Below are 19,238 nucleotides of genomic sequence, written 5' to 3' on the forward strand. Positions count from 1 at the left end.
GTCACATTCAGATCTCAGTCATACCCACCAGGAAAAAGGGTGAAAGAAGAAAACTTGAGGATCAAGTGGTTAGTATTACACCACTAAGTGCATTTTTGAATTCATGTTTATGAGCTTAAATGAGTTAAATTTAAGTTTAAAAACCCAATTCAAGAAAGCAACGTGTAAATTAAGTTTTCTGGAAAAGTTTGTGTTACAAAACTTTGCCAAATTCAAAACAATAAAAAAGGAAAGCCAAACAGGATACAGTATCATGTGTTCAAGAGAGTGCACCTTTTTGGATGTGTTCAAGAGAGTGCACCTTTTTGGGGATAGTGCGTATATAAATCAACCTATCCTCAAATAAGACAAGGCAATGGTAAAAACAGTAATGAAAAAGTTGTGTGGGGGGACCAATTGAACATATATGCACTATTAAAAGTTCATGCGAAAACCTAATTTATGATCTTAAAAGATGTGCTGCTAAAAATATTGCATTTAATTGATCAAAATAATCAAGTATGTGATCCATCCCAATTTAATTAATATTAGTTGCAGATAATGAATGATAAAGGTAATTATAATAAAAAAAGAGGTGAATTCTTTCTCTTCCTTTACATAGAAAAGAAAAGGCTGACAATAAATAGCTGTAATATTTCTATCCCCAACCTTTTATAATTCCTTCTTTATCTCTATCAAGTATTTGTTAAAAAACATACAAAATTAATTTACAACTATAATTTCTCAAATCTGAAAAGAGGGAAGGGCACTTGCGCTCTTGATCTGATCCTAACCTGGAAACAAGGGCTTTTTCCCTCTCTTCCCCAAATTCTTCTGGCCACCAAAATGAGACTAGGAATCCCAGAAGACATACTCAGATGATATACATATTGGTCTTAAAGTGCAAAGCATGTCACAGGCTTCAAATTCATGCCCAAATATCATATATACTTGTTCTGTTTGATTATTAAGAATTACGCATCTTACCCTTTCTTTTGGGGTATGGAGTTGGAAGAGAGGAGTGTGTGGTCTAACTGTTTTGCTCCCAAGTAAACTATTAAGAAAATTCTGGAATATCTTGCATGTTTGACACTAGCAAAAACACCACTGGACAGCAACGGATATATACAAGTTCAATCAAGGTAACCCTCACGGGCTACGGCCGACCACCATCCATGCAAAAACAAAAAACATTGTATCTGTGGGAGAATCAAAATACTAGTGTTCTACGGATATTACAATAATCACAAGCCAACAAAACCAAAATAAAATTAGTTTTATTCTTTGTATCAATACAATGTTACATGAACCAACTGCAGCATCCGAAAACCAAAGGCAAATAGAAACAGATTCATTCCGTGGCCAAATTACCATACTGCCATGGATTGAATTCAATTGATTTAACATCACCATCATCGATGCTTCCCAAGTTATCTGCAGCAGCCCGATGTTCAATGTATTTACCATTATATTGATAGATTTCCAAATCACCCCAAGGAGTTGGTGTCACTTCTTCAGTTAAATCAAACCATCTAGGCACGAACTTATGGCCTTTTTCTTCTCGGGTTCTCTTTTCAGCTCGCTGCCTCTCCTCCAAACTGAAAGGAAACAAGTGAAGGATAAATACCCTGAGAATTATGTAACCAATTTTTTTTGGTGATCTGTGAAACTCAAAAACCCATTTCTATCTGAGAAAGGGGATGACAGTAACTGAGAAGCCTAAAAAAATCTCTAGAATACATAATGATTCTAATTTCCAGGGCAGGAGATATCAATAGGTAAAGCCACAGAATGATCAATTAAAACCGAACTCCCAAATAAAGATTATGTTGACTGTTGTTTGTTACTTTTATTTATATTAGTATTAGCGCTTCTAAAATGCTCTACTAATTTTTTGGACACAGTGCGACAGGAGGAATAAAAGAAAGCGTATAGAACCTGCTCTTTTCTGCCCCAGATTTTGACAGATCACCCATCTCAAGTGCATATCTATCTGGGCGTAGACGAGAGTCTGATGCCAACAACTTTCTAGGGGCAGTGTCAAAGCTGTTTATTTTATGAGCAAAATATGTATACTGAAATTTGTCATTCTTTGGAACATCAGCAACATGCCAAACCTGCAGAATAAAATCAGTGGAAATGCCAACGATAATGATCAGGAACTTTAAGGTATTAGTGTCCTCACCAATCAGTATAATAGTAAAGCATAAGTGTAAACTTATTTCTTAACCAAAGTGACATCTGAGATTATTCATTGCAATGGTTATAATTTCTAACAAAATAATTAATAAATAAGAATAAAAAGCTGGATTTCAATGGATTATGCATTTGTCAAAAGATATGTACTAGAAACCGACCCAATATGCTAGAATATATTAGTGTCTTCTTGCATTACATCATGAGGTTTCTTCAAAAGATTAGCATTTTAAAGATAGGTGCAGAATTTCCAGCATAAACTTAGGTTTCTTAAAAAGGAAAGAGCACAGGTATAGTAAACTAACAGAAATAGTTAAAAAAAAATCAGTTGCTTGATGGAAGTGGGGAGAAAAGACAGTTGTTGTTTTCTTCTTTTCAGGAGCTGGGGGTTGATGGATGAACGATATTCACATGGCTCCCCGGGCACTCTTGCCTTGTGAAAGTTCCTAAACTGGGTAGAACTATGGCCATTTGCATTGGTCTCTACAACTCTAACCTAAACCAAGTGTAACAAGATAGACCATCACTCTGTCCTCAAACAGTACAACAACAAAGGTTTGTCCCACTACATGAGATCGGCTACGTCAATCACCTGATGCTATTCAACTTGGTAAAAGACTAAAGTTTCAAAGGTGTTATTTATCATCAAACATTAAGACCAAGATGCCTAGTTTTTGAAGAAAAGTTACCATGAACATTAATTGTCAATAATCTCAAGTTCATTCTGAAGATTTTTTATTGAAAAATCACCTCTTTCAATTCTGTGTTTGGGAGAGGCTCTCCTTCTGAATCACACTGTTGATAACTCATTGACTCGTTCCACTTCCCAGTCATTAATATTTTAGGCTCCTCGGAAGAATTATAGATATATCCATCCACTTCGTATCGACCGGCACTATGACAAATCAAGAAATAGATGGTCCAATTAAAGGTTAGATATTTTGACAATAGCAAGATACCTAAACAGCTGAGTAGAGAAAGACGAAGTAAAATATAGAAATCCTAAATGAAGCAGAAACGAATTCAGGCCCCTCAATTATTTTAAATAGATTAGTTTTAACATGAAAATTTCTCAAGTAAACTAGTGGTCAATGAAAACAAATAGTCAGGTGAAGCAAAAAATATTCAATACCACGTTACCAAGAAAATAATTTCAATGTCATTAAACATTGAAGTGAAAGCTGTAATAGAATAAACTAACAAATTGCTCAAATGTTGAAATCTAAATCCAATATACAACTGGTACAAATTAATTATAAAGGTATTAATTGCTTCTTAAGAAAGTAGAAACAGAAATGATACAGACCCAAACCATCCACATGGTTGAAAATATAGTACAGCTTTGTCTCCAGTTGTCAGATTAGTCATTATCATTTCCCCAGGCGAATCAATCCAGGTACGGCCAAATATGAGGTTGTTAACCTTTGTAGGAGGTGGCACCAGATCCAAGATTACACCATCTCTCTTAAGAGTCACACGCGTTCTGAAAACATACAAGTTCTTTTTAAATAGAAAATAACAATAGAACAGGACAATTCAGATCAGAACTAGTATTAAATCAAGAACTATTTTCCTGCATAGCTATATACTGTACCACTAAGGAACCTATGCTGACTCATAGGGAGATCCTTAGACTCCTCAATCGCCCACAACATGTTCTTGAAATCGTCTGTCAACAATCTTAGAATCTTCTCCACAACTCGACTGGAGGGCAATGTCTCACCATTTCTGCTAAGTTAATTCATCACGATTTTAACCCGAGTTATGTACTCAGCTACTCCTTTTGTCTCCTGCTTCACTCAATCATTCCCCTTATACACCTTCTCCAATATATCTCATGCTTCTTTTGAGGATTTGACACTTACAATCTTCTCAAAGTCGGACTCGCCAATAGCTCCGTACAATATGTACAAGGCTATCTTGTCCTTCACACGTGCTGCACTTTCATCTGAGCATTCGACCAATTCATGGTATTTGCTGGCTTCATAACAATTTTCCACCACCTTCCGATTGTCTTGAGAACCAAGAAAGGTTTCAGTTGGAGACTCCACTTGTCAACTATGACCACCTTTGTCAACTTGGACAAGGACACACTGTTTGTAAGACTAACCATCTCACTCTCTCTTTTTCAAACACTCAAGCTCTCTTTAGCTTTCTTTTTTCCATTCAAACACTCAAGCTAACTGGCTGTTGATACCACTTTGTAGACAACAAACCTCTCTTGTGAAATTGATTCACCTCTTGTTTCATTCATGCAATCAACCATACAATTTATAGACCTACAATTTCTGACTGTTGTACTCAAAATAGACAAAAATGACTATAAACGGCTAACTCGTTAACTACCTAGACTCCAGGCTAGACATACCCACAACGGTTGCTACATTTAAGTTTATAACAAACCCAACAAGTATTATAAATAGCTTGGAACAAATATGCATATTCATCAAATAACCCCATAAATGTCTCAACCCAGCTTGAAAATACATTAAATATCTTCACATCATACAGATGTCATCAAAACTCTTTCATTAAGAGTGTTATTGGCGAACACATCAATCAAATTTGGAACTTAGAGTAATACAAAACAACACCAGTAACAAAAATACAACGATATAACAGAGGAAATCTACTAAGCAACTGCAATATAACTGTTACCTTCCAACAGGGTAAACGTCAACAGAATTTCCCAAAAACTTAGTTTTCAACTTTGAAGTCACATCATATGTAAAATGCTCATTCTCAGCATGCCCAGCACTCATTGGGGGATGATGACTGACCTGAAATTTAAAATAAATTCTTTTATTTACAGAGAGAGAGAGAGAGAGAGAGAGAGAGAGAGAGAGAACAAAATCCACAAAAGAAAAAATGAGAAGAAATTATTTTTTTTTTCAAGGTCCTTAAGAACCCTATATTCCAAAGACAAATGCACAGAAATAGGGAAGAAGAGAAAGTAATGTAGAGCATGCCGCATCGGAAAGTTTCCACGAGAATCACATACTGAAAAGATACCTGTTCTGCAAGAAATGTAATTCCGCCATGATTAGTCATTTCATAAGTCTCTCCAAGGATAGGATTAAAAGGCTTCCAGGTTCGTTGGTAAGCAAAGTACACCGATATAGCCCATGATGCTGTTATGATTATCATCAAGTAAACAGTGAAGAAATAATTAGGAAAACCATTCCTAGACTTACTCCAGTGCAATAGAAGATTCAAGAACAATAACTAAAACAAAAAAGCCTCAGATGAAAATATTTGAGGCTAGTAAAATAAATCATTGATAAAAGCTGGTTAGAATGCCTCTGATTTGACATTCAGTCCTACCTAAGACTATATCGTTGGAAGAATTTTCAGTTCGATAGGGCAAAAAAAGTTAGAAAAGCAAATAAAAAGGGATGAAAATAACTCACTTGCGTAAACTAACCGCATGTATGGATCCTCTGATTCATCTGCCTGATCTAACAAGTAGGAGTACTCCATCAACTAGTTCAAACAATTTAAAATCAATCAATTCATACTACAAATTAAGAAACCATCAGCAATGACAAACTAAAAGTAAGCAGACCTCGGCCATTTTCTGAAGCATAGTCATCGGTTCAAAGATAATAACTGGTAGTGTCACCATTGATGTTACATCCGACCCAATATATTTCTGCATCATCTTCCAGTAACCATCTCTTTCCTTTACGTAAAAGAGCCAAAGGGAAAAAGAGATACAAAAGATGTTTAGAATATGAGCACGAATGAATGAGGCATATGCTAAAAGAGAAGAAGAAAATAGAACAATACCAAAACATACGTCAGAATCATTATCATGAACAAACAACACAGACAATTTAACTTTAGGGAACAGTAATTTCCCACAGCAATTTAAATGTCCAAACAGGGAGCTGGAAATAAAACAAAGCTAGAAACAACAAGAAATAAATAAATAAATAAAACTAAATAAGCACCTCTTGTTTCCATCTTCCTCTCTCTGCTTCCTCCTCTGCATCTTCTTTACCTCCATCTGGATTAATGACTTCCACACCTTCATATCCAAGAAGCCTGGAAACAAAAAAAGAATCATGTAAATAAGCTTAAATTCCGCTCCACATCGTTGCAAATCCTAGTGAGAAAATCGGCAGGTACTTCGACACTGCTAGAATAGACTGAAATTGTAGTGTTGTAAGAATGCAATATCCTAAGTAGCTAGTTGTAGAATCCAGGAAAAGCATTTAAATTACTCTATTAACGGGGAATCACTTCTTTATTTTCACACTATGAACGCAATCTCAAATGATACTTGAAAGTTGAAACAAAGCATACGAAATAGACATTTACAGTTGACATTTTTCTTTTGGAGGTGAAATAAGGAAGGGATGATGAAAACGAAGTACCCGTTGACTGATCGGTGCATAGCGTTGGTGAAGATGGAAGACATGGCGGAGAAAAACCCCTTACTTTCATTCTTCTTCGAGGGGCTGCCCATCTCTGGGTGTAAAACTTAAACCCTAATTCAGAAGACTATCAGTTTCAGAACCCAGACAAATTACAAAACTCCAACCTCGTCCAAATCAAATTCAAACTCAAATTCAAACAATAGAAGAGACGAGCATCTAGTGTGTTTTGGGTAAAAGGAAAGACCAATATACGGAGCTCCGGGGATTTATACTGACGTCAAAAAATAAATTTGTCAAAAATAATATTAAAAACTTATGTAGTTTTTACTTTTTTAAATAAATTACTTAGTTTTTAAAATAAAAAATTAGTCAATTATTTATTTTATTAAATTAATTAGTTAATTAATTTTTTATTTATTAGAAGATAATATCTAGTATACTTACTAGTAAAAAAAATTATCCCAAATATATAATATTAAACTATAAAAAAAATATTACATAATTAATAAAATAGATAAATTAACAAATAAAAATATAAAATTAATTTACATTCATCTAATATAATTGTAAATAGGTTTTTACATTCTTCTTAACAAGAAAAAATTTCAACCTTAAAAATTTACTCATCAAGTAAAAGGAAAAATATGCACTTCTCATTCTTCCTATCACAACCATCTACCTTGACTAAAATATTATCCTAACATGAAATACCTTGTCCCTGCACTATATATATATATATATATATATATATATATATATATATATATATATATATATATATATATATATATATATATATATATATATATATNGTGTCTGTTTTTTTCTTTTAAATATCAACTCCATCTAGAGTTAGTCTAATGTGCATGAATTAAATTTATTCTATTAATTTTTCATTGAGAGTGTTAATTGTAGATGATGTGACAAAAGAGTGTAGAGATATAGAAAAAGACATTTGCAATGTGTAATCCATTGACTTTCTAACGTGCACATAGTCAAACCCAACCCTTTCTAATGAGGGGAAGTTTTGATTGTCTGCACTTGAACCAACATATTCATTCTTGTAAAAGTGGTCTTGTTTGGAACCAAGAGATTGTAAATTTGCACTTGAATATAAATGTCATGCACTGAAAATATTCAATACTAATAATACTCATTTATATGTGTTGTAACTATCAAATTGGATATATTTAATATACATACATGTGAGAGCATCTTCAAAGTTCCAATGGTAACAAACTCGTAAACTAGTATTTATTCTTCGAATTCAAAGCAGAATCTCATTAGGCTAACCAAATTTTTGTGGTGGACTCGGAAAAAGAGTTAAATTTCAGCTTTGAATTATTACGCTCAATGCTTTGACTCTTTTCGAAATCCCAAATGCGTTTCTATATTACAAATCTTCAATTGAGATTCTCTCATTCCCTGTTCTTAATTTCGATCACAAATTCTTTTCTTCTCTCTTCTAAATCACAAACTCAACTTCTTTCGTCTCTATTAGAAAACTTCAAATTCGTATTCTTTGCTCGAAATATCTAATTCTATTAACATTCAATTTTTTTTTCCAAACCTAAACTCTCATTGCAAAATTTTCACGTCACCAACTCTTATTGGATTACATGTCATGTGATTCTAAAGAACTCGCAAGGAGATGAACGTTGGATCAAAAGAGCGAAAAGTGTCGAGAGTTAGTCTTTTTCCCTTTCCCTCTTCCCTCTAGTTTTACCCTATAAACGAGGCTTTGTATATAGGTTCTGTGTGGGAGACGATGTGGAATATATAGAGTGGGAGATTGTACAGGGTTGCGTAGAGTAGAGAGCTTGCGAGGGTTTTTTAGGGTTTTCTTTCACATTTCTCGTAGCATAGTTAAACTATTGAAAGCGAATCACATCGTCTCGGTTTCGGTACCAGTGATTTCTTTCCTGTAAATTCCTTTCTTTACTATGATATCAGGTGTCATAATAGATTCTTTTTATCTATCTTAAAAAGCGATTTTTCCATTAGTGACATATGGTATACTATTTTTTTTTTTCATTTTTAGTTCTCTTTTGTGATTTCTAATTACTTGATCATTTAAACCTAATTTAGTTCTTTGTTTAAGTTTGTTAAATTTATTATTTTTCCAATTATAATTAATAATTAATACTATTAATAATTTTAGGGCAATGCTATCATTACAAAACACTACTTTACACGTTTAGATATGTTTGTTTGTAATTGATAAAGTGAGGTTTTAGACATCATAAAAATGTTTTAATCTTTAAGGGATTCAAATAGGATGGAATAATATGTAGAGGAAAAAACATTTTTTATTTTCCGTATTTTTTCCTCGATTAATTAATATTGATGAAGTTATTTTCAGTTGATGTTATGTTTAGTTAATATTGTCTAGTGTTAGTTTTTAAAAGTATTTAGTTTAAGGTTCCTTTTGTCAAATTTTTTACTTGATGTAAAGTGACAATTTGTTTGAATGGCATTCACAAAATCAATTTTAGTAGAGTTGGTCAATTGATGGATATTAAAATCATCTTTACCAACATTAACAAATAATATTGCGACATCCATTTTTTTTATAGTGACTAAAAATAATCACAACAAACTTCTTTTCAAAAATTCTAATTGATGTCTACCAAAAATACACTTTAGCAAATATTAATTGAGAAAACTTTAGTTAATGTCAAACAATAAATAATAATTACCTAAACGAACAGATAAATATCAATAATTTAATCTGGAAAATACCACTATCAATATAGATAAAAAAATCTATTACCTACAATCATCAGAATCTTCTTTTTCCGATACTAATAAAAAATAATGGCCACCATTGAGTGAAAATAGCTCAACCACTACTAATTGAAAAAATCTTAAATAGTATTCAATGAGAATTACCTCAATCTTTAAGAATTGGTTGACAAAAATAGAAAAAAAGCCTAAATAACATTAACTTAAAATTAATAAAAACTTAAATTAGTAATGTTAATAAGAGATGAAGGTTAAGAATTTAGATTATAAAAATAATAATAGTAGTAGTAGTATTTTTAAGATTTTGAAATTGTAAAGTGTAAACAAAAACTATTAATGTTTAAATTTCATAGGACTCAGAAAAAATATTAAAAGATCTTAAAAATGATATAATAAATTTAAGATTATATAAGATAAAATAATACATCATCTCAAATTTAACAAAGTTCTAAATTGAGAACGTGTGGCACTGACATTTAAAACTTGATGTAAACTTATATTCAGCAATAAAAAAGATTCCTATTCACTCGCTTCATAAACATTATTCAGAAATATAATAATCAGTGTTTCAATCTTCTACGATATTTACACATTAATAAATCAAAGACCATGACTTTTCTAATGTTAAACATATCATTCATTATTTATCTGCGTCTCAATGATTATAAATCAATTTGGAATCAGTGTTAAGCAACTTAATCTGATAAGGCTAAAGAACAAACTGTTAGTGTAAAAATATCATCTACTATTGGAGTACTAACAAGGAAAAAAGATATTATCTAATAAAATGTCTCTTCCCTTTATTTGACAAAGGTTTATACCTCTGATATAGTTCTAATAAATTATTAATATTACTCTTGTTTTGTCATTCCTATTCTGGTTCCAATCAGAATTTGTGAGAACTCACTCCCTTAATTTGCTCACCAACAATTACACTACTTAGAGAACCAGAATCCTTAATATTCATTAGTTGTATATTTCCACCATCTGAAAATAAAATTCAAAAGAATACACACAATCTGATACCTGCCAAAAGAGGATTTCTTGCATAGCCCCAGTTTTAGGATCGCCTCCTGGCCACATTGGTGAAACAACATAAACAGCAAATCTTTCCTCAGCTCTGATTTTACTAGTAATTTTCAGTGCCAACAACATTGGGATGAGATTTTCAACCCCTGACAGCAGAAGACAAATGAGACATCTAACTGTCTTCAACTTTTTTCTTCTTTTTCTTTTGCGGACAAAAGAAGTACAAACCAAGGATTTTGAAAGTATCTCTTATGGACAAGAGTAGAAACAAATCAAATAGTTACTAAAGCAAAATAAATAATACCAGTAATTATTAAGAAAAATAATAAACAAGTTTTCTCAAAACAAAGAGAGAAGAAGATGGAAGAGAGTTCTTCCTGACTAAATTAAAATAAGATAATGACATTATTGTCATTATTTATTCATGTTTGAACCTAAGTCACATCAAACCAACAATTCTTTCCTCTATTTATATCAACTTCTGAAAGAAATATAGATTTCAACGTTTATGCTTTCAACTTTATTTTCCTTTTCCCATCAAGATCAATGAACCAAATTTTGCAGGATGTCCTTTGTCTGCAGACAGAGTAAACCAACTCATAAAATACAGAAAATTATCCTGCTTTTAAAAGCCAAGAACTTAAGCCAAACCTTCATCTTTATGGCCATGCATATGATGATCGAATGAAGTATTGGTTTTCAATATAAATAAAGTGTTGGGCAGATCTGATCGCTTGAATGTACGCTGTTTGAACAGTTTCTTCTAAGACCAAATATTTTAGCACACATAAGATTCTGCATACAAAATTATGTTAATTAAAAAGTGCGGGAAAGTGTTTGATTTGCAAGCATGCAGTATAGAGTTTCACTTAATATATTTGGAGTTTTCTGAAAAGAGGATGAACAAGAAAGTATATAAACCTGGGACAGAGGAACATCAACATGTTTGGAAAATCCTTTGAGGAACCCCGAGTCAATGGAGCGGAAGATCTGTAAGAGTTGGAAAGCAAATCAATAAAACAAATTATATCCAAAGTCAAGAAAGAATAACAGTCAAGTAACGTTTATGCAGAACTAACTTGCATTGCCCAACGTGAACATGCCAGTTTTCAGGATCATCTTCACTACAAACCCATACTAAAGGGTCATCTTCTGGAACAACTGTAAAATTATCCTTTGAAGTGGTAACGGAAGGACTTGATATCCATGAGATGTGTTCTCTTCTTATTAAAAAGCATCATTATGCCATTGAGAGGATTTTTTTGAAAAGGATTGGAAACTCTTTCCACTTAGTTGCCTTTTTCCATCGCTGTTCAAAATTAATCATATGCAGCTGATCCATATATTCTGCCGTGGTTATCTGGGAGCCCTTGATCCAGCTTACATACAATATATAAGAGGGGTGAGAGCTGAGAAGTAACAATAACTCAGATAACGCTTCCATTCTTTTTGGTTTGAAAACAGGAGAGAAAAAGAAATGGCAAAGTCTTACAACATTGTAACAAAACATAAAACAATACCTCCTGCAATGTAAAAATAGCAAAAGATAAGAGTTAACCTATTCTACAATTATTCTGAAAGACAATAAAAAACTATTTGTTATTACCAATCTTTAACTTGGTCCTACAAACAAGGCCACAGGGGGCAGCATAGTAAAAGGAATTAGATGTTTGGAGCTAACAATTACAATTGGCTCCTTAGAATTAATTTTCAAATTGTGCAATAAATTTGATATATATAGGATTGTTCTAGATCGTGATATGTCGGCAAACACCACAACTGAGACTATCACTCAAAAGAGGCAAGAAAATACTTGTAGTGATGGCATTAAGGCTTAACCTATAAGCTGATTCTAGAACCTAGACTCAGCTGGACTAACATCACTCAAGAACCCACACACCACAGATACTACTATATCTTTGCCCCAAAATAATTTTTTTTTTCTGGGTACTTCAAATTTGCAATCAATGGTTGGGGTAGGTGGGGATTTGGAAAGTGATCTTAAGTCGTGGTAATAAACCCTAACCATAGGAATAGTGTGGCTCTTCTACTTCCGCACTAAAAGTGCTTATGGGCAATATTACAAAATACAATTTCTATCTTGAAATTTCAATATACTTGGTGACCAAAAAAATACATTAGAGTCTCTAAACAGAGACTTACATAGAATCTAATGTTGTATCTATCTAATTTAACCTTGTAACTTGTGGGTTTCGCTAAGGCATTATCAATGATACTATATAATACAATTTTCAGTAAGAAGCTACTGTGAACTTGGCGGAAAATCAGGATGAATAGAGGGTCCAATCAACAATGTTCATTCCCACCATGGGTTCACTCCAGACACAATGAATAATATAATCCAAAAAAGTTCTGTTGACAACGGTGAAAAACAGGTTTGTCCTCATTCCAAATAAAATGAAAGAACAAGTGAAACACTTAACAAATTAATATGCCAATTGGGCTGAAACTTACAGTAAATATAGGATTGTGGAAATCACCAGAAAACAGTGTCAAGATCATGAAACAGACAATGCTCGGGTGTGTCATAGTGATCATCACATATATCAAGACCTTCAATAAAAAGCAGTTATCTTCCGATTATTTCTGGTAGCAATGTTATAGAAGTTCACTTTACTTTTTCAATGTAGTTCAAAAGCTAAGTTATGAGTACCTCCAATCATAGAATGTCACAGGCTGATTCCATGTCAGATATGTTACATTTGTCCCTCATGTGTGCAGCTAAAGTATTCACTATAATCTGAATATTTTCATGTCTCAGCTTTGCTAGATCATGTGACAAAAAATGTTGTATCTGATTTTGAACTTCAATCCAGCTGCAACCAGGTTGCTTTGCAGCTCTTTTGTCCCTCATCAGGATCCTTAGTCTTTCGACCTCTTTCCATCTACCAGCCTCGGCAAGCATGTTTGACAGGGTAACGTAATTGGAGGCATTATCAGGCTCGAATTCGAAGAGTCTCTGGGCGGCAAATATGCCAAGTTCCAAGTTTTTGTGTATACGACTAGCCCCAAGCAATGAACCCCATAATCCAGCATTTGCCTTCACCTTCATCTCCCTCACAATGTTGAAGGCTTCCTCTAGTCTACCCACGCGACCAAACAAGTCAACAAGGCAGCTGTAGTGTTCTGCCAAGGGTTCAATAGCAAAATCTTCAATCATACATTTAAAAATATCCAAACCCTTGGTCGCTAAACCAACATGACTACATGCAGACAACATTCCAACAAAAGTAACCTCGTCTGGAACCACTCTCTGTGATAACATCTTGCCAAAGGCTTCAAATGCCTTATTTGCGTATCCATTCAAAGCATAACCCGAAATTAAGGAATTCCAAGATATAAGATCGATACAATCAATGTCTCCGAAAACTTGTTCAGCATTTTTTATACTTCCACATTTTGCGTACATAGTGATCAGGGCATTGTTGACAGATAAATCATTCACATAACCGCTCTTCAGAATGTAATCGTGAAGTTGCTTGCCTACCTGCAAAGCAGCAAGATTAGCACATGCACTTAAGCCACTTGCTAAAGTTGATTGATCGGGTTTCTTTCCCTCCTGCTCCATCATAACCAAACACTTAAGTGCATCGGAGTATAGATTATTTTGTAGGAAACCAGCAATAAGAGAATTCCACGAAACTAAATTTTTTTCCCCCATGGCCTGGAAAATCTCTGTTGCTCTATCCATTTGTCCTGCCTGCGCATATCCAGAAATCATAGTATTCCATGAAACAACATTCTTAATCGGCATTTGTCTAAATAAATTGAGAGCTTCATCCATTCTTCCACTCTGGGAATAGCCTGCAATCATGTTGTTCCAACAAACAGCATCACGTGCATGAATTTGACTAAACATTTTATTAGCCTCGTCAATCCTTCCATCTTGTATCAATCCAGACATCAATGCCGTTTTCGCTCCAATGTCTTTGTAAGGCATCTGATTGTAAACATCACGTGCTTCATCAAGCTTACCAACTCGAATGTACCCATTAATTATTGTAGTCCATGAGACTCTATCTTTGTGCTGCATTTTCTTGAACAGCTTCACAGCTTCATCAATTTGTATCTCCTGGACATAGGCTGCAATCATTGCATTCCAAGAAACCGCATTCTTTCTGGGAATCTTGTCAAAAAGTCTTCTAGCTTCTATAATCTTTCCGTATCGTGCAAACCCACACAGCATTGTAACCCAAGAGACAACATTAGGATTTGGAATATTTTCAAACAATTGCCAAGCAGAACTAAGGTCACCACTGTTAACATATCCAGCCACCATCAAATTCCACGAGACCACGTTCCTCTTGGCCATCTTCTCAAAAAATTGTAATGCTAAAAGCATGTTCCCATTTTGTGTATACCCAGCCAACATTGAGTTGTAAGAAACCAAATCCTTTGTCGGCATCTGGTCAAACACTTTCTCAGCATCATTGAACTTGCCCTTCTTTGCATAACCAGCTATCATTGCATTCCAACATGCAGTGTTCAACTTATCAGGAACCAACTCAAGCAATTCTCTAGCCTTATCAAGATCCCCTTTTCGTGTATAGCAAGTTATCATCAAAGCCCACGAAAAATTGTCTCTTTCAGGCATTGCATCAAACAGCTTAGTGGCTTCTTCAACCATGTTGTTGTGAAGATATCCAGCAATCATGGAGTTCCAAGAAACAATGTTTTTTGGAGACATTTTGTCAAACAATCGTCTAGCATCACTAATTCTAGCATTTTTGGCTAAAAGGGATACCATGGAATTGTATGTTACAAGATTTTTGTGGGTCATGTTAGAGAATATTCTGATAGCGTCTTCAACTTTTCCCAGTTTCCCAAGACGAATAATCTGCAGATTACGGCTAATAACATGATTTCCCGCTTCACCTATCGCTCTAATCCCATGCTTAAGTTTCATCATAGCAGCCGGTGTCTTAAAATAATCTCGCTGACAACGGGGAGATGGAATTCCAAACCGACGTGCAGGTGCAGTTTAGTATAATCACCGTTATATTTTCTTTTTGGTAATGTTTCAAGGGAGAGAATTTATGCATACTTACTTGCTTGGAGTGGTGATAATTTAGCATCTTTCTTCAATCCATTATGTTGTTGACATCTATTAAAGTTTTATATGCAACCATTTCTCGTATTTATTTGTAAATGGTGATTTTTTTTAAATGAGTGAGATTATGCTAATACAATCTTGAAAAAAATATAATTTGGTTCTTATTCTATATGATAATAATAAAATATTTCTTAATTTACGTGAAATTGGTTTTTAAATAATGTATTTTGATGATAAAATGATCTGTAATTAACAACAAAATATAATAACTGAGTTTTTCTATATATACGCAGATACTAAATACACTTGTTATTTTAAAAAGTTGTTATCTATAATAATAATTATAATCAATATATAACAGATACATATTTCATATATTTATTTTATCTTTAATAATATTTTTAAATTAAAAAATCTAGAAAAATATATAAAGGATTATATATTTAATATTTATATTTTACTTTTTATTGTATTTTAAAATTCAAAAAATAAAAATAAACTGCCCAAATACTATTACTATTATTATTAAACAGTTTTTTATATAGAGATACTAAAGGTATCTTTTTCAATATTAACAATGATGTACCATATCATGAAAACACCACAAAAATTAGGGCTTTACAATTAAATTTCCTAAAAAAGATGTGAAACCAATATGTTAGAATTCTATATTTTCATTATTGGGTTTAATTATAACTGAAACTTGAGCTTTTGTTCTTATTATTGAAATCCATTCGTGTTAATTAATATGCATATCATTTTATCTCTATTGATATAGTAATATTAAAAATAATGTTTATAAATTTGAGGAAAAGATAAAATAACTAAACGAATAAATGTTTATCTGCAAAACATTTGTTTGAATATATTTAAAATTAAATTTATGATAAACTTAAGTAAGAAGCAGCAGAAAAGTAATCTCTTATACGATTGTTGAGATTTTAGGGAAAAAAGAGATAGATTCTGAGATGTTACTGTTAGATGAAATGCCAGATCAAACATTAACAACCAATTTCTGCAATTTTTAATTTGCATTCAGATTCCCTTTTCCTTTCTAATACTAAACCCTAATTTTCTTTTTCACCCTCCATCGTCGCCGAAATCCCGAATTCTGTGTGAATTACTTCACTCCCGATTACTCTTTGTTTTTTATTCTTATTCTTTGCTTCTTCTTCCACTATGAAAGAGGGTAAATCCGTTAATCATCAACAGCCGCACCAGAACGGTCACCTCTCGCCTTCAAAATTCGCCAAATTGTTTGATCCCGAAGCTTCCTGGGACAAGGTTTGTTCTTTCAATACATCCTTCATAGATCCATTCCTGTTCCCAATTTGACCCGTAGATGTTTGCTGAAATTTACTTAAAATGAAATAATTCATTTTGAAGATGCTGAGCTGAATTATTTGCCTGCCTGGAATTTGGGTTAGCAGCAGAGTTAAAACAAAAAAACAAAAAACAAAAAGTTGTGTTACTGATACAAGACGTTCTCAACTTCTTTTATAGTATGCGATTGAAATTGAGAATAATGGTTTATAGTTTTATAAGGATGTAAATTAGTGGTTATTACACGTTTTTATGCTCTGTGCAGTTGTTACTTAATTTTTCCAATGATATGCTAACAACCGTTGTATGTGGGTTACCTCCAAGCAGGATCAGTTGGGAGACGTTTTGCATTGGATTAGACAAGGGCTTGGCCTTGTGTGTGGATTCCTTTGGGGTTCCATACCTTTGGTTGGAGGCATATGGTTCATCCTGTAAGTGCTTTTTTTTGTGTGCAATATTTGTATTTGTATGTCGTTGAAGTTCTAGATTGAGAATTAACTGAACCAGTTGATATTGTGCTATCGTTTGCAAATAGTGTTCATGGTCTTGTTTGTTAATTTTGATTGTCTGCCGAATGGTGCCGTGCATAGGATCTAGAACCATCTTGTGTATATGTTTCGTTGTGGCACTAATATTTTTGAGTGGTCCAATATCATATTTGTTAGAGCTGGGATCAACTTTTGTTCACAACTTTTATGAGTTAAGGAGGTACATAGTGGAGGACAGTGAGTGTTTTATCAATGATTAATTGACCTATGAGAAAGGACTATGCAGATCTATGTGAGGTGATATTTAACATGAATTTGGCAACAGGGTGGGTGTTATACATATGAAGATGTTGTTCTAGTTACAAAACTTAGTATTTGCATGTTTATGACTTTTGTTGTGCTACAACAACATTAACACTGGAAATATAGGAGAGGGCCTCGTCAGGGATAACAATCTTTTGAAGTTGTTATGCTAGTGTTTCTTGATTTTCGGTTTTATCATTCAATGTGAATATTTGTTTAGAACATCATCCAGTAATCTATAGAAATAAATTGTTAACAAGGTTTAGGCTGCAGTAATGAAGTTAACTTTTGTTGCAAAGATCAGTTATGCTTTGTGCAATCATCAATTTTATAAACAGAATAATTGATTAACTGTTGTGGCTTTCCAAAGTATAAATTTTCTCTGACATGAATTATCGATGTCATATTGATTTTTTAACATCATATAAGTTATCTTTGTCCAAATTGAAATCCTTAGCTAGTAATTTCCATTGCATTTTTGTGTCATTAAGAATGAAATGCGGGACCAAGTCTTAATACACTAAAGTCCTATGTTCGTTTGTTAAATATTTTTCTGCGTCTTGCAGCTTTTTGGCGCTATCCACGGGGATTATATATAGTTATTATGCAGTAATATTAAAGGTTGACGAGGAAGAGTTTGGTGGTCATGGAGCCCTCCTTCAAGAGGGGTTATTTGCTTCTGTAACTCTTTTCCTGGTATTATGCTCTGTTGTTCATTGCTTTATATACTGTAGAAAATGAGGCTTTTATGGTTCGACAGTCTGACTTCAACTTAATATATGTGCAGCTTTCCTGGATTCTAGTTTACAGTTTAGCACACTTCTGATTGGCTGGGCTTTGAAGATTTAACAGAGTAGAGAGATTTACTTGATTACATTTGCCCAAATTGCAGTTATCTGCTTTACTTCTATGTAAAATGTTCTAATTTTGCAATGCATGCATGAACACTAGCTTCTGCATCCCATGGTAATTGCTGTTTTAGTCAAGCATTTCTAGTGTGACACATTGTATTACAACAAATTTTGTGGATTGAACCCTGAAATAAAGTTGCTTGCAGACAAATTCGTGAAGGACCATTTATCCTTAATGTTTATGCCATAAACATAGAATTCTCAAATAGTCTCCCTCATTTTGTTGGGGGTGTTAGTGTTTCTGTTAGGGGATATATATTTTATTGTGGGGGAATTTGGTTGCAGCTGCTATCAACTGATTATTTAAGAATCCAGTCTTGTGTATCTATGCCTGATTATGGTAACGAAATTTTCATGATCTGGATTTTGGATTTTAGTTGTTTGTGAGATAATAACCTTATTTTAATTAGTAGAATACATACGAGTATTGTCATGTATATTTATATTTATAGGTTTATTGCATTAAGAAATATAATTTCATTTTTTTTATGAAAAACTACTTAAAAATAGAAAATTAATATAATTTAAATATATATAATTTTGTTAAAATAGTATTATAATAATTATAAATTTTTACTTTTAAAATAAAGAAAATATTTAACTATTTTAAAACAAAAAAGTTTATTTAATTATTAAAAAAACAGACAAACTATTTTTATTTATTGAGAATTAAAATTTTTGATTAAAAGATAACGTACATTTATAATGCTATAGATAAAGTTGTCCTGCATCTTTGAACAGAAAAGAAAAACGGTGAAAGAATCTTTTAGTTTGTAGATTTATTAGATTAAAGGGTGTTTGTGGCTAA

At 33.0% G+C, this 19,238-nt stretch overlaps 3 protein-coding genes across 7 annotated transcripts; 1 reads left to right on the forward strand and 2 right to left on the reverse strand.

Moving 5' to 3' along the window:
• Positions 1–1,081: 1,081 nt before the first annotated feature.
• LOC106756486 (oxysterol-binding protein-related protein 3C) lies at positions 1,082–6,803 on the reverse strand. The gene is made up of 10 exons (XM_014638938.2): positions 6,555–6,803; positions 6,129–6,222; positions 5,741–5,857; positions 5,586–5,658; positions 5,188–5,306; positions 4,834–4,955; positions 3,482–3,658; positions 2,926–3,070; positions 1,918–2,096; positions 1,082–1,577 (listed from the first exon to the last, which is right to left on the reverse strand). The coding sequence occupies exons 1-10, from the start codon at positions 6,644–6,646 to the stop codon at positions 1,331–1,333; spliced, it is 1,365 nt and encodes a 454-aa protein (XP_014494424.1). The 5' UTR covers positions 6,647–6,803; the 3' UTR covers positions 1,082–1,330.
• Positions 6,804–9,836: 3,033 nt separating this feature from the next.
• On the reverse strand, positions 9,837–15,491 carry LOC106755823 (pentatricopeptide repeat-containing protein At4g02750). 5 transcript variants are annotated; one of them, XM_022778436.1, is made up of 6 exons: positions 13,006–15,491; positions 12,807–12,905; positions 11,411–11,710; positions 11,253–11,321; positions 10,983–11,126; positions 9,837–10,477 (listed from the first exon to the last, which is right to left on the reverse strand). In XM_022778436.1, the coding sequence occupies exon 1, from the start codon at positions 15,259–15,261 to the stop codon at positions 13,012–13,014; it is 2,250 nt and encodes a 749-aa protein (XP_022634157.1). In that variant the 5' UTR covers positions 15,262–15,491; the 3' UTR covers positions 9,837–10,477; positions 10,983–11,126; positions 11,253–11,321; positions 11,411–11,710; positions 12,807–12,905; positions 13,006–13,011. The 5 variants fall into 5 exon arrangements, with proteins under 5 accessions (XP_022634157.1, XP_014493525.1, XP_022634156.1 ...); XM_014638039.2 differs by lacking the exon at positions 9,837–10,477 and adding an exon at positions 10,516–10,907; XM_022778435.1 differs by lacking the exon at positions 9,837–10,477 and having other exon boundaries at positions 10,516–11,126; positions 12,833–12,905.
• An 829-nt stretch (positions 15,492–16,320) lies between these two features.
• LOC106755624 (uncharacterized protein C20orf24 homolog) lies at positions 16,321–18,595 on the forward strand. The gene is made up of 4 exons (XM_014637810.2): positions 16,321–16,689; positions 17,056–17,159; positions 18,086–18,215; positions 18,307–18,595. The coding sequence occupies exons 1-4, from the start codon at positions 16,585–16,587 to the stop codon at positions 18,343–18,345; spliced, it is 378 nt and encodes a 125-aa protein (XP_014493296.1). The 5' UTR covers positions 16,321–16,584; the 3' UTR covers positions 18,346–18,595.
• Positions 18,596–19,238: the final 643 nt, after the last annotated feature.

This window comes from Vigna radiata, chromosome 2 (genome assembly GCF_000741045.1).
Source record: "Vigna radiata var. radiata cultivar VC1973A chromosome 2, Vradiata_ver6, whole genome shotgun sequence".
NCBI classification, from domain to species: Eukaryota; Viridiplantae; Streptophyta; class Magnoliopsida; order Fabales; family Fabaceae; genus Vigna; species Vigna radiata.